The sequence below is a fragment of the Ochotona curzoniae genome, unplaced genomic scaffold (assembly GCF_017591425.1).
Source record: "Ochotona curzoniae isolate NIBS_2020 unplaced genomic scaffold, NIBS_Ocur_1.0 contig_3368, whole genome shotgun sequence".
In the NCBI taxonomy this organism is placed as follows: Eukaryota; Metazoa; Chordata; class Mammalia; order Lagomorpha; family Ochotonidae; genus Ochotona; species Ochotona curzoniae.
Window position 1 is genome coordinate 2908464 of NW_024465837.1, and position 16442 is coordinate 2924905.

General features: G+C 38.8%; 1 protein-coding gene across 1 annotated transcript in view; it reads right to left on the bottom strand.

The window, feature by feature from the left end:
• Positions 1 to 16442, bottom strand: part of FRK (fyn related Src family tyrosine kinase) — a 97726-nt gene that overhangs the window by 45796 nt on the left and 35488 nt on the right. The window contains exon 2 of the mRNA XM_040979987.1: positions 5466 to 5587. Within this exon, the coding sequence (XP_040835921.1) occupies positions 5466 to 5587 (122 nt within the window). The remainder of the gene's footprint in view (positions 1 to 5465; positions 5588 to 16442) is intronic.

The window sequence follows — 16442 nt, forward strand, 5'->3', positions numbered from 1 at the left end:
AATCAGTTATTTTCAGGGATAAAACATTTAATGGGATCCATAATGTTGTTGTTACTTTAAAATTAAATTTTATTGCCAGAGAGGTACATCTTCTATTTTCAAAGAACTTTGCAGTAATCACATACTGTTATTATAAAAGTCCCATACACTTCAGTCCTATATACTACATGTTCACTGTAATGAATATTTTTATTTGTTGTATTTGAAATAAAAGTAAAGAGACAGAGATCTTCACAATGGCTCCAATAGTCAGGCTGGATCAGGCTTAAAGTCAGGAGACTGGAACTCAATCCAGTTCTCCCACGAGGATGGAAGTACTTGAGCCATGATCTGTTTCCTGATAGGTATCATTAATAGGAAGCTGGAATTGGAAGCAGAGCTGCAACTTAAAACACAGGAACTCCAAGGTGAGGTGCAGGTTTCCCAAGTGGCGTCTTCACTATTTCACCAAATGCCCACCCTCACTATAATAAAAGTACTCACAGAAAGTACCCAGATAGAAGTCAGTAGAAGGGCCATACAAGAGGTAGTGGCTACCTGTGTGTCTACCTGAAAACACCCTCTGAGGTTATTTCACTTGACTACCATTCCTTTATCTTATAAGTCAACTCCTCCTATGTCTTCCTGAACTCAGCTTAGAGATTTGGCTCCTGCCCCTTCTCAGCTCACAGTAAGACACTTATATGCTAATCTCAACTAGATTGACTTTAGGTACACGATTGCCCTTCCAAATGTTTGTTCAAAGAACGGTTATTTATACATGATACTAGGGGAATCAACTGAATAATGTTGATTAGCTATTTTGCCTTATGTGTTTAATGAAATCATTTCTCAACTATCTTCAACTACTCTTTACTCTTAAAAACAGTTTTATTGGGGTTAGTATTGTGGTATAGTGGGTTAAGAGACTGTCTGGAATGCCAGGATCCCATATGGACTATACCTCATGTCCTGGCTGCTTCACTTCCAATCCAACTCCTTTTCCTGGGAAAGTAGTGGAAGTGCTTTGGCCCCTGCACCTGCAAGGCAGACTCAAATAAAGTTTCAGGCTCCTGACGTAGGGCTGACCCATGCCTGGCTGCTGCGACCACTGATGGAGTGAACCAGCAGACAGAAGATCTCTCTTTTCTGTCATTCTCTTTGCCTTCCAAACAAGCAATAAATCTCTTTTAAAGTTTGCTGAGGATGAATTGGACAATCCCCCTCCTACTGTGCAGGTTTCTATGTGTTGCACCTAAAGTGAAATTATAATGTGCAACACAAATTCTCTTCTGAAAAATTTCCCTGGAGCTCAGCTCTAGCCCCAAAATGCACCCTCTTTAAATTGCACTTTCAAGAACTAAAATATACTTATAGGCTATCCAATATAAAATAAATGCTAACAGGAACAATCTTTTTAAAACTAATTCTTTGAAACAAAGAAATGGGGACCAGCACTGTGGTATAGTGGTTTAATTCTCTGCCTGCAATGCTGGCCTCCCATAAGTGCATCAGTTGGAATTTCAGCTGCTCTGTTTCTGATTCAGTTCCTTCTCATTAGCCAGGGAAGGTGCAGACAGTGGCTCAAGTGCTAAGATGCCTGCCGTTCACAGAGGGGTCCCAGATGGAGTTCCTGGCTCCTGGCTTCAGCTTGCCCCAGCCAGTCACTGCAGCCACTTGGGGACTGAACCAGCATAAGCAAGAGTCTCTCTGTGTGTTTGTAACTATCCTTCAAATAAATAAATAAATAAATCTTTTAAAATAGTTGAACCATTTGACAGGCAGTCAGAATTTCATAGTTTTCATCAGAAAAACAATTCACTATCAATGACAAATAACAGTAGGGCAACTGAAACTACCTGTCATGCATCTAATGAAGACAGATTCTCTGGCTACCACATATAATATGTAATATCCAAAAGTGCCACTGTAATTCACAACTAATTAGTGTCTTGCCATTATGAGAAATGTCACGGCCCTAACTCTCTTTTCTGATCTACTCAGATCTCACAAGAGCCGACAGCCACACAAAGATCACAACAACCCAATTAGTGCCCACCACAACCTTCGGCTGCTGCCCCCTCAGAGCCCACCCCAACAACAATAAATCATGTTTTATCATGAAGTTCTTCCCTGACAGCTGCAGGCATGATCGCCCAAGGAATAAAGACAATACTTCTAAGGAAAACTCATGTGGGAAAGACAGAGATCGAAAGGGGATATTATTTGCCTTTTTTTTTTTTTCACAGCACAGCAGTCAGCAAAATTGAGGACCATCAATTCTGACTGATTGGAGACACTTGCACTACAACATAAATCTATGACTGGTATATTTGAAGATCCTTAGTGATAATCAACAGCCAGCAATTGATTGTTTGCTTGTTTTAATGTAGACAAATCAAAGAACTTTTTCTTTTCATTTTTCTCCTGTACATCCTTCTCTCTGGCTAATAAGAAAATGTTCCTTTCACTGGAACATAATGGGATGCATTTGCTTTGTCCCCCATTGAATACACAGCAATCAGATAATTTGTTTGAAAGACTCTAAATTATTTGACTTCATTGAAAAGGAGTCTATAATCATATGCTGTTCTCCACACAAGACCTAAAAGCTTTCTAAATCCATAAGCAAGCTCTAGAGTATTCACAGCACATAACAGCCAATATCCTGGTGATTTTGTCCTAAGCCTGCAAAGCTGTTTTTGTTCCATCATATTCTACTTAGAGAGTGCTTACAACAGTGACTGTAAGCTGAGCAGTATTCAAAGCTATGACTCAGGTAATTTTACCTACAGTTTGTTTTCCTTACAGAAATAGTTTTTAAATTAATCTAAAACATTTAATCTAGCTTTTGGCTAAACAGCTAACACCTAACTTGATATATAAACATTGGCTGAGTAAACAAGCATGGGTGCCTTTAAAGAAGAACTTGTTTTAGATTTCTTATTACATAGCAGGAATTTCAAAAAATCTACTTTTCTTTCCCCAAATATAATAGACTCACAGAAACCTTTAATTATTTACTTATAAGGCATTCCATTGTATCACATTTTAACTGAGAATATTGAAAATGCATAAAATACAGAAGTCAAATACAGGATAACCTACACATTCAAAGGAAAGCTATGAGGCGTCTAAAAATAATAGTGTAGAAGAATATTCAAGGACATACAAAAATGCTCACAGGAAACTATAAAATAAAAAAATTAAATGCCTGGGGGCAGCATGGTCATTCAAGCCTCCACCTTTGGCACCAACATCCCATTTGGTCTCCTGGTTCCAGCCATGTCTTCTCTACTTTAGATTCAGCTCCTTGCCTATGACATAGGAACACAGTGGAAGCTGGCCCAATTCTTTAGACCCCTGCATTCATGTGAGAAATATGAAAGAAGTTCCTAGCTCTTGGCTTCAGATGGGCTCATCTCCAGCCTTTGCAGCCATTTCGGGAGTAAATCAGCAGATGGAGGATCTATCATTCTCTCTGCCATTCAATAAATAAATAAAAATTTAAAAAGCTACCAGGGCAGGTAGGCTCAGGACTTGCTTCAGTGTTGTGCCATCAAAGCTACCAAGATGTTTGGCTGAAAGAGCTGGGCAGTTATAATGAAGTAGACTGGTATCATCTATTGCATGACAACGGTAATAATCCCATAAGGCTTACATCCTTTTGAAAAATAGAGCACATGCTCAAAGGGGTTGATAAACAGCAGGCACCAACAATACAGAGATCAGAACAGGGCAAGGAGTCTCACACCTATAAAGAAACTGGTGAAGAGTGTTTAAGAAAGCCCATTTTAGGGCCAGTTCTGTTGCAAATCGTGTAAAACCACTGTTGTCAGTGCCTATATGGGTATTTGGTTCATTTCCAATCCAGCTCCCTACATCTTGGAAAGCAGTGGAAGATGGCCCAAGAACTTGGGCCTCTGTATCCACATGGGAGACCTGCAAGAAGCTCCTGACTCCTGGGTTGGCTGGCTCAGCTCCAGCTGTCATGGCTATTTGGAAAGTTAACAAGAGAATGGAACATTTTCATTGACTCTCCCTCTCTCTATTTATATTTCTACCTTTCAATAAAAAAGTCTTTAAGACATGTCATGTTGTAATGCTGTAACAAATACACAAAAACACAGATTTCTGAAAGCAAAGGCATGCCTGTGATCCCCTGTAACTCTTATTATTGCTTTATTTATTAATGTAGAATATGAATTTGATAGACATGACTCTAAGAATACAATGATAACCTCCAGTCTCTATCCTTCCTCTTCTTTTCATTATTTTTAAGATTTATTTAATTCACTTGAAAGTCAGAGAGAGAAGAAGAGAGGAAGAGGGATAAAGGGAAGGAGAAAGACAGAAAGATCTTCCATTTGCTGGCTTACTCTCCAGATAACTGCAATGGCCAGGATTAGGCTGGTTTAAAGCTGGGAGCCAGAAGCTTCTTCCAGGTCTTTCCAGGCTATTAGTAGGGAACTGCATCTGAATTGAAGTATCTGGGACCTGAACTGGAGTCCATGTTGAGTGGTGGCACCACAGGTAGGGATCAGGGTACCATGCTACTGAGTCAGTCCCTCTTTTAATTTTTTGTGATAACATACTTCCATTTTATATTGAAAATCACGTGCTCACTTCAGCAGCACATATACTAACATTGGAACAATATTCAAAATCACGTAAAGCTCTCTACGTGAAATGTAAATAGAGCACTGTTCGGTAAGGCTACAGACAAGGGTTACAGACAGCAATCAGATCACAAGCACCATTGTGATCTGATTTAGACCATTTAGCTCAATATTTCTCTCTCTATATATTTTTTTACATATATTTTTGCATACATATTGTTTATATTAGCTACAGCCAATTAGAGAAAAATACTATATATATTTAGGGGTGGTCTGGCTTATTTCACTACAGAATGTGAAATGATCTACAGATGCATTTATTTTGTTGCAAAAGATAGTACTTAAAGATGTTTTACAGTTCCTAGTGTTTCTTTTGTTTCTAGGGTAATGTACACACATACTTAACCTTTAACTCAAAAAAGCATCTTACCAAATTGTACATGTCACAGGTTTAATTAGATGCATTAGCATGCTGTGTTTAACATACTTATTTTCCAAAGACAAGTAAAATGCAAAAGTAGAAAAAAATGTGTGTATGTGGCAAGTTCAACCTTACAGTGTTGCTGTTTCTCACTTTTCATTTTTCTGTAGTAATCCTAGGTATTGTAAAACTGAGAAAATATAGCCGTGTACCTATGTTTTTCATTTCATACCAGAACAAATATTTTTTACATTGTTTATAGAGACTTCTAGCTAGAGATAGAAACTTCTGGTAATTTTTGTATTTCTGAAGAGTTCAGTAGTCTAATTTTGGTGCTATTGTCAGGAAAAGAAATGAGGTAAATTTAAAATTAACATACAAATGTTTATATCGCAAGTTCATGATTGCAGACTCCCAAATTGAAAAACATAATAAAATGCCCATACCTGAAAGGGAGAATTCTCCCTCCTGACTTTCACTTTCTCTGATTAGAAAGGCACCCGTCTGATTTCCTGAATATTTCAGTTGTTTCTCTGCATCTGCTCTTTTGATTGCTCCAAAGAACCACCTGAAAAGAAAGATGTGTAATTAATTAACCAATCAATAGGCACTTTTCAAAGGAGAAAGAAGCTTGGCAAGACAGTGTTCTAACATCAGATACTTTGATGACCTTTAGTGAAATGGCTAAAAATACAAATAAATCTTTGACACCGGAGATGACTCATGTCAGAATATCTGCAACTCACAGCAAAATACATAAAAATGAGGTACAAGGTAGGAATCTGGTACGCACTACACATCCCTTCCCATCCCTGGGGTTCTTTCTGAGAGTGATGTGCCCTCAGTGTCAACATCAAAGCTCCAAGCTACCACAGTGTGGGCTCTGCTCCTCATGACCCCCCACCTGTCCACTGCCTCACCCAACACCTCCTAGGCATTAGCAGGCAAACATCTCAATCATAGAATGCATGTACTCCATATTAAAGTGTGAATAACTTAAGTGTAGTTCTCCAGACATTAATTCTTTTCTTCTACCACCTACATTATTAAGGAACCATGACATTGTACTATGAGTTTGAGTGTGCAGAACAGCTTTATTAATATAAAAACTATAATCCACAAAGAGAATATGTCAAAAGTAACTATCTAGTTCTGCCCAGGAAATGTCTTCATAGCACCATCTCTTCCTCTTCTCTTCATCCTGTTACCCTTATCATTCCCAAATTGAACACACACAGGTTAGTGAATGTGAACAATCTTAGCCTGGAATTATAGATATGTAATGCCAAAGCTAGTCTAAAATGCACATCAGATTGGTCGGAATCAATGTGATTTTATGTAAAGTAGCGTAGAACTTCTTTTCACCAGTGATCACTTATTGTAGGGCCATAAAAATAATCATTGCCATTATAGACTTAGGCGAAACACTGATGTTTCCAAGTATCATCTTTAAGAATATAAACACCTCAAGAGAGAAAAAGGCAAAATAGAAGGAAGGAATACAGGTTAGGAGAGGAAGCTAAAGCTATTAAAAGTTAGCCTAAACTTGATTCATCAAAGTACTGATTATATATCAATTTAAAGTGTTAAAATAAAATATAGAAATCTTTATAAGAATTATAATTTATCTAACAAGTTAATGTTCTAATTCTTATTATTGACAAGAATCAGTATTCCATAATATAGTTTTATACTCTGATAGATGATAATTTGGGGGAATAGGAGTACACTAAGAGTGACTGGAGGTTGGGAGAAGAACAGAAACGAAGGAGACATTAAAATTAAGTACATTCTAAAAATTTAAAGCATCTGCCTGCCATTTTATTAATGATCAAATTATAAATTATCATGCTTTACCCTTATTTACCCTTTACCTTTTAAAGATTTATTTATTTATTTGAAAGTCAGAGTGACAGAGACCAAGAAAAACAGAGTGGTATCTTCTATTTGTTCACTCTCAACATAGCTAGGTTCAGGTCAAGCCAAAACCAGGCACTCAAAACTTTATCCAGATCTTTCACATGAGTGGCAGGGTTCCAGATACTTGGCCCATCACCAAATGGATTCCTAGGAGCATCAGCAGAACTGGATTGTCTAGGATTTAACTGGCTCTCAATAAGGAATGCAGGCATTGCAAGTGGTAGTTTAACTCCCTGTGCAATAAGGCCAGCTTCATCTCTCTTTCACTTTGATTATGATAATACAGGTCATAATTGGGATAATGAAAATTCCAAAACTCCAAAAGCCTTAGAAGTTTAGGACAACAGAATTCTTTTTTTTTCTCTCTCTCTCCCATCTGCATGTTTACTAAACTCTGTTCCATGTGTGCACACTGAAGGAGTTTCTATGCTCATTCTCCAAGATTACCAAACCAGGGTAGAAAACTGTTCTGATTTCCAGAACCTCTGTTCAAAACTTTTACTTAGTTTTGCACCCACTGACAAATAAATTGCACCCATTATGGCCTAACTGCAAAGAGAGCAGAAAGTTCAATCATATCCCAAAAGACAGAAAACATTTGCTTGACTACATTAATGACTATCATACTGGTGCAATATCAAGGGCAAAATGGATATCCAACAGACAAACTGGAAGTAAACAGATGAAGTATTCAATAAACAATAGTATGAGGCCAGCAATGTACATCAGGTTGTCACTGCTTGAGAAACCAGCATCTCATACCACATGTAGATTCAAGTTAGAGCTGCTCCACTTCCAATTCAGTTTCTTACTAATGTCCCTGAGAAGGAGGGGAATCAGATGACTCAAGTTCTTGGGGTCCTTGCTGTGAACATGGGAGACCTGGGTGAAGTTCCTGGCAACTAGTGTCCGCCTGGCCCAGCGTGAGCCACTGGAGGTACGTGGAGAGTGAACCAACATATAGAACCCCTTCTCTCTTCTACTGTCCCTCTTTCACAAAATACATCTTTTTAAAATGCTAATTTACAGAAGATGTTATTCAGTAAAATATTCTGGCATTTTTAATGTTCGATTAGAGATATATCATAGCAAAACAGATGAATCAATTTAGCTATAAGCATAAAATAAAATACTACACAAAAGTTAAAACAAATATATGGTCAAGGACAAAAGAAAGTAAAAAATGATACTATACCATTGTAATATGCCTTTTTAAAATTTAAGTAAATACAATTAAAAAGTATAAACATTTCATGGATATATGCATATCTAGTGATAACTAATAGCTAAAATATTCTAGCCTTGCTTTAATTCCAGAATCAGCTGTCATGGGGTGCGAACAAGATCACACCAGACATGTCTAAGGTTTTATTAAAGAGTCTTTATTAACCAAGCTTGGAGATAACGGAACATACTAAAATAACAGATCTCAAGTCCAATCAAAGCAATATACAGGGACCGTGCTCAGGGGATTACCTGTCCTAGATCAGCCAGGAGTCAAGGTGCCAGAGTAACGGAAACACCTGACCAGAAAGAGTGAGTCCCTGCTTCTTCGGCCTTTTAAAGGGGCTTGTGAGGGGAGTGGTTACACAACAATGCAATACCATCCCCTCTCAGTTGATAGGTATCCGCTCCTGCCCACCTGTGACTCACCTAAGTGTTGTGAGTTAAGGAGTTAATTGGTGCTCATTGGGATGGGCAGGAACAGGAACTGGGCTTGTACCTAAAAACACTAATTGGACTCATCTGTGTCCAACATCTTGGCCAAATTAGGACATGGGGGAAGAGTATACAAGGAGAGGTGAAGGAGCAATCTGCTGCATTCCATAATACAAATATTTCAAGTAAGAAATTACAATGTTTCAGATATATTGATGAACACAATGTATTTTTTCAGACTCAAAGTGTATTGATTACACATCAATATTACATGTTTTGATCAAACATAAATATGTAAACCTTTACAACAATTACAATTTAGGGCCCGGCACGATAGCATAGTGGTTAAAGTCCTCACCTTGTATGCGTGGGGATCACATATGGGCACCAGTTAGCTCCCTGCTTGTGGCCTGGGAAAGTAGTTGAGGACAGCCCAAAGCCTTGGGAACCTGCGTGGGAGACCCGGAAGAGCTCCTGGCTCCTGGCTTCAGATTGGTACAGTACCAGCCATTGCGCTCAATTGGAGAGTGAATCATCGAACGGAAGATCTTTCTCTCTGTCTCTCCTCCTCTCTGTGTGTCCGCCTTTCCAATAAAAAAAATCTTTTTAAAAAAGAATTACAATCTATTGAGTGAATTAAAAATTATATGCCCTATTTCTCATTATTCTCACAAATAAATATTTATAAATATATGCACATACACTACATTTCTTTTTTGAAAAATCAGGTCTGTAAATGATGTATTACCTCTTGTAAATCTAATGATAAAAGATAAATCAATGTTATTACATTTATGTAGGAACTCTATAACATTTAAAAATCTTTTTATGTCTCAACAACTTTGGATTTTCGCTTAATAGACTGTTGCAATTGCTTTTCCAGGCAAATCATGCCAATATTGATTCCATTTTAGTGATGAAATGGATATAAATATTTAACAGAATATATCAACTCACTGCATACCTGGAATTTTACTTGGCTGAGCTCCTACCAGGAAGTAAAGAATATAAATTTTAAAAAAAAAATGTTTTCTGAATGCAGGGGCATTAAAATGCCATCGTTCACACTCAAAGATGATGCAGTTGCTGTAGACTGCAATCTCCAGAGCCGGTACCACTGTAGAAAGTAATGGGGAAACAGCAGCTCGCTCCACCTCTGGCACATGTGAAACTTTTTCCTTATCCTGTGGTTTGAGCTACTGGCAATACTGTCATTGTCATCAGTGCTACCTTTGAATAGTCCTACTTGTCCCATTCTAGAACACTGCCAACACCTCAGGCCTGTCCATTTTCAAACCTCCTCATGGAAGTGCCATATGACTCAGTGATCCTCAAAGCATAGATCCTAAACTAGGAACATCAAAAACTAGATAGAAACAGGTATTCTTCCACCTGCTCTTGCCCTCCTGAAAGGAATGGACCAGCAACCCAAGTTGTGATAAGCCCCCAGGTGAATCTGAACCATGCTAATATTCAGAAATTATTATTTTATCATCAAGATTTAGAAAAAAAATCTTTATTGCAATGCTTTATCATGCTATGAAAGACATCCTGGTTCATAATAACCAAGAAAGAGAAGAAATCCAGGATGACCTTAGAGAAAGAAATGCCAAAGCCTAAATAACTACGGGGCCAGCACCTTGGTTCAACTGGCTAATCCTTCACCTATGAATGGCAATCCATATAGGCATTGGTTCATGTCCCAGCTATACACTTTCCATCCAGCTCTTTGCTTGTGTTAGGGAAAGAAACAGAGGATGGCCTTAGGATCCTGCACTTGTTGACAAACCTGGGAGAAGCTCCTGATTCCTGGCTTTGGATCAGTTCAGCTCTGACCATAGTGGCCTTTTGGGGAGTAAATCAAAGGATGAAAGATCTTACTCTGTCTCTCTTTGTAAGTCTGCTTTTCCAAATAAATAAATAAATCTTTAAAAAGTAATACCTACTTGAAGAGAACAAATTGAATAAAAAATAAACTTGGCTCCAGGCATGATGGATTAGAGGTCACAATGAGGGAATATGTGTTCATGATCTTATTTCTCTGTATTTGTACTGAAAATTTTGCCCAGTGACTTTCTGTTCTACCTGCCATTCTTGATTAGGACAACCTGCCACCAGGTGGCAGTGGGCAAATTTTCTAATCTAAAAGACTAGCAAAAACTTGAGTAGCTAGCAGGAGATTCGTTTTACAGAAAGGACAACATGAGCCTTTTAGAAAAACAACAGGGCCCAGCAGGCGTGGCCTAGCAGCGTGGCCTAGTGGCTAAAGTCCTTGCCTTGAACGCCCCGGGATCCCAAATGGGTGCCAGTTCTAATTCTGGCAGCCCCACTTCCCATCCAGCTCCCTACTTGTGGCCTGGGAAAACAGTCAAGGATGGCCCAAAGCCTTGGGACCCTGCACCCGTGCGGGATACCCGGAAGAAGTTCCTGGCTCCTAGCTTCGGACCAGCATAGCATCGGCCGTTGTGCTCACTTGGGGAGTGAATCATCGGATGGAAGATCTTCCTCTCTGTCTCTTCTCCTCTCTGTATATCTGACTTTCCAATAAATAAATAAATCTTTAAAAAAAAATAAGCAAAAACAACAGAATGGATGCAGTGTCACTAGATTTCAACATTTATGTACTCTAAATACAAACATTCATAGAAGTCACTATGTAAATACATGTGGTGTGTCCATTAATGTTTTATCATATGATTTTATTAGACTCTTATTTACCTCAATTACTGGCACAAAGAACAAACCTACATCATCCATAATTACAATATGATGGAGATCATTTCCTGCTACACTTTTTAAATGGAGTCAACTTACCTAATGAGGGAGCTTTTTAAAATTCACTTTATTTATTTGAAAGGCAAACAGACAGATCTCTCATTCATGGACTGATTTACCATCCAAATGTCTGCAACAGCTTTACTGGGCCAGGCTGGAGCCAGGAACAGGGAACTCCACTCAGCTCTCCCACATGGGTGTCAAGGACCGATGTATTTGACATCACCTACTGCTAGCCACGATGTGCACCCGTAGAAAGCTGAAACGATGAGCAAAGTTCAAGCCCGGATTCCACTGGAACATAGGCTCTGTGATACGGGCTGCAGGAATCCCAGGAGCCAGGCAACCTGTGCACCAACACCATTCCCTTCTATACTTTTTAAAGAGAAAGATCTATGCCTATGTAACTACAGCCTAAGAATTACAAAACCAATATAATTTATTTTCCTATTTTCTTTTTAAAACTAAAGCAATTGCTTTTCAACTACTAAAGTTATATTTGTTGGGGGGAGGAAGGATTTTATAACAGTTTCCCAAATTTGTATTCTCACAAAAACAGCAGAAAGGAAAGAGTATTGATTAACTTGGCAATGTTTACCTAAGCAAAAGCAAACAGGAGAAGCTTCTCACATAAGAGACTAGGGACACCATGCTTGTTATCATATGTTACAATGCATTAAAAAAAAAGTAATGTTACACTTAAATGGGCTAACAAGTTGTTGGAATCTCCTCCTCCTTACCGGAATGAGGATAGGATGTCTCTAAAAAGTGTTCAAGAGCTTGCATCTGGTCAGAAGGTACTTTTACTAGGACACAAGTGCCATCCCACCCTTCTGAGCTTTCAGATTATAATGAGAACAGAAGTTACCAGTAACATCCTTTTGATTTTTTTTTTTTTCATTTTGTTTTATCATGAACAACCCAGACAGGATCGCCAATCTGACCTGATGTTCTGGTAGGCTTTTGTCCTTGCCTTCTTGTTGATAGTTGTTGCATCCACTGAGTTGTGCTTAAAACACACCATTCCATCATTTTCACTGGTTTTCCTCCCTTGCAGGTCTCCCTCCTGATGCGGCAGCAGGAGTTTCTACGTTTAATAAATCTCTCTTTGCTCACTGAAGTTGTCCACGTGAAACTTCTTCTTTCACGTGTCCATTCTTCCATAACAACACCATCCTTGCCAATGCGGCTTGAGAGCATCAGTGGCGTTGACATTTGAGACACCTCTAGTTTTTAGGATACACTCATAATTACATTTAGTTGGTCGTTAGCCTCATTATTGTTGTAGTTGTACCTGACTTGCCTGCACCCATCTGAGTTTGAGCAACAGTGACAAGAAACTCTCGATGAAGTTCCTTTTTGTTCAGGTAATCAGGCTTCTGCTCAGGCTCACAAGCTCCTTGATTTAGTATGGGTTAGCCCTGCCTCTCTTTTGTCACTCATTCAGAATGATAGTAAGGACAGAGGGGACACAGTGCTCATCCCTTTTGCCCACCATTATCTTTGTTTAATTCATCATCACCACCTGGGTGATGGCACTATTGTAACATCTCTTTTTTAACATTGATATCTGAGGCTGACTGATCATATGGAAGGAGCCAAACACAGTTGCTGTAAGTCCTGTACCCCTTGTTATCTCAGTCTCTCTGCTTCATTCCCATCAACACCACACTTATTATCTAGAAATATGAAATGGTGCATCTTGCTTAAACATATTCATAAACATGGTTGCTGGTTTGGCTTTATTACTGCATAAAATAACGATTCTGGAATTCAGAACCTCTACCATGTGATATTAGCCATTTCTTCAACATTTTGTTCCTTATACCAACTTTCTACTCCAATTTAGTTTGTACTGCTACTGACAGTGACATTGCTTCAATTCATCTGCTCAACACTCCTACAGCAGTCAGTGACTACCCTTCCAGTTTGACATACAGCTCACAAAAGGTGGTGCCACATTTTGAATTGATAGATGGACTTTAGGATATTTGTGGTCATTGTTGTGTAGATGACGCCAACACAAGGACTCATGAATAACTTCATGTATTTCTGGCATATGGCACCAACCATACGCCTTTTAGAGCCAATAAATTAACATTTATTGTTGAAAAAAATCAATACTTTGCATTTTGATGTGGGTATTTTATATAGTCTTTGGTTCATAGGGAACACGGAACTTTAGATAACACATGTGTTTTGGATAAGCTTTTATTTGTGCTTGCTACAATCTTGCCAGTATAAAGTGCTTATGGGAGAGGTCTTATCTGCTCTAGGCCAGTTGTAGCAAGTTTCTAATGTTGATTGGTCTTTAACCACAGATTCTGATCTAAACCCCTCACTTTCCCCAAAAAATACCTGCATATGAATGCAAAGATAAGAAATGAGACTGACTTTCTGCCCTTGAAAACAGAAGCATACCAGGGCTCCAATGTTGTGATAAAATGACAAGATCACTTTAGTTTACCGCCTGAGGCAGGACTCACAGTCACACAGAATCAGGAAGTTTCCTGCGTGAGTCATTTGATAACTTTCTTGTCTCTGTTGTTAATGTTTATGTTCCTCATAAAAGGGGAATTTTGAAGGAACTTCTTTAAGAGAGGAAGTAAGGTGAGTAACTTGGATTTCTCACTGGGTGAGGTGCCTGAGTACTGAACTGAGTTACAGCCTGAACTCAGAAGAATGTCTGCATGACCTAAACTCACTTCCCTGAGTGCTGTAATCAAAAACACACAACTCTTAATGTTATGGCATTTAGCCAGTGATAGCCAGCACCCATTGACAGTGGGCAGATGAAATGTGGCTGTGTCTCCTAACCTCTGTCCTGAAGGTGGGTCCTAACAGCAATGGAATGTTAATTCCATCCTCAACCACTCCCCCCCAGCACTACCTAGCTATTCGCTCCTGCCCACCTGTGACTCTCCTATCATCTGAGAGGGGATGGTATTGCATTGTTGTGTAACCACTCCCCTCACAAGCCCTTTTAAAAAGCCTGTGAAGCACGAGCTCACTCTCTTTCTGGTCAGGTGCTTCCATTACTGTGGCACCTTGACTCTTGGCTGACCCAGGACAAGTAATCCCCTGAGCATGGTCCTGTGTACTGCTTAGATGGGACAATGGATATAACATTGTTCTGGTTTGTGTGCTGTCAGGAGTTCCAGGAGAGGTGAGGCCTAGCAGTGATGGAATGTGGGCAGAGAGGCCAGGGAAAGGTGAATGTCTGCAGCTTTGTAAGTGTGTCCGGGTTATTCGTTGCATGTCTCATAGGATAACTTACATTGTTTGAGAAGTGTGACATAGGTCTTCAGCTTAATGGATGGACTTAAGGATAATGACCATTTGTTCCTTTTGGGATTATGTTTGGTTGGATTATGTGTGGGTGGATTATGATTGGTTGGATTGCCATATGGACTTGTGATTTGCTATTTCTAGCATGTTCTATTATCACCAAGCTTGGTTAATAAAGACTCCTTAAAAACTTTAAACATGTCTCATGTGATCTCGCTCACACCCCATAACATTCACATAGAAGAACACTACCAGGTAAAGGAAAGCTACAGAGTTGAAACTGTCATTAATTACAAAACACTGTCTCATTTTTCATAACCATTTCCTATTTTGTGTAAAAAAAATGGAAGCTAATAATGACATTTCTTTTAAAATAAAAACCAAAAAGTATACATACATAATGGAATTTCCAATAATCAAACATGAAATAAAAAGGCAATATTTAATCCAGCTGCTTTTTTTGTACAATATTTGTGGTAAAGAGAAAAAAAATCATTTAGAGTTGATAACATTAACCATTAAAAAACTTTGACCTTTGTCACACCCTACAAAACCAAATGTAATCAATCTTACAATGTGTGGGAAATATCCTACTTCACAAACTTAAATAAATGTCCATTTCTACTGTTTATATAACTAAGCTTTTGGGTAGTAGTGAGCAGATAGGACACTAACTTCAGAAGTCATAACTTTACTTGGTTTCCTACCCCAGCCTCCAAAATACAATCTTCTTTCACAAAATATTCCATTTCTTACTGAAAAAAGAACAACAAAAGAATTTTTTAGCTTGTTTACTTTCAAAGCATTTTAATTTCTGATATCGTGAATGATATTCTCATTTGACACTAAGCACTCAGAATGTTCTTTAAAGATTCACAAAACATGGGCCCGGCGCGGTGGCGCAAGTGGTTAAAGGTCCTCGCATTGCACGCCCGGGATCCCATATGGGCGCTGGTTCTAATCCCGGCAGCCCCGCTTCCCTTCCAGCTCCCTGCTTGTGGCCTGGGAAAGCAGTCGAGGACAGCCCAAAGCTTTGGGACCCTGCACCCGCGTGGGAGACCCGGAAGAGGCTCCTGGCTTCGGATCGGCATAGCATCGGCCCGTTGCGCTCACTTGGGGAGTGAATCATCGGACGGAAGATCTTCCTCTCTGTCTCTCCTCTCTGTATATCTGCCTTTCCAATGAAAAAATAATAAAAATAAATCTTTAAAAAAAAAAAAAAAAAGATTCACAAAACAGCTTGTTCATTGGGGATAATCTTCATGAAATAAACATGCCAAACTATCGAGCTTAGCAGCTGGTAGTCATTCCAGGTATCTACACAATACCACACTCTGGACTTGGTGACAACCTCTACATTTCCTGGATTCAGGTCTTATAAATTAAATTAGGAAACATCAGCCCCTTCCCCTTTCTAAAAAAATCTATTCCAAAGATGATATACTAAACATTTTAAACCTAGCACAGTATATGCAACCACTTTTAGATTTGCACACCCACAAAGCAGAGACTCTGGTTAAGTTTCAGCTGTGGTATCCATCATTGTAACACTCAGCGATGAGCTATGTTATCACTTAGATTATAATTTTTTTATTTCTAATAAAATGAAACATTTTGAAGGCATCCTAGAGGGTAACCATTATTTAACTTTCTATATCCTGTAATGTGTTGAAATATGTAGCACTTATTTTACACTATAAGCACAAAAGATAAAACAAAAATATATTACTCTACCTTTGAGAATTTTGGGTATCCAAGGAGAGATAAAAGACTACATTTAT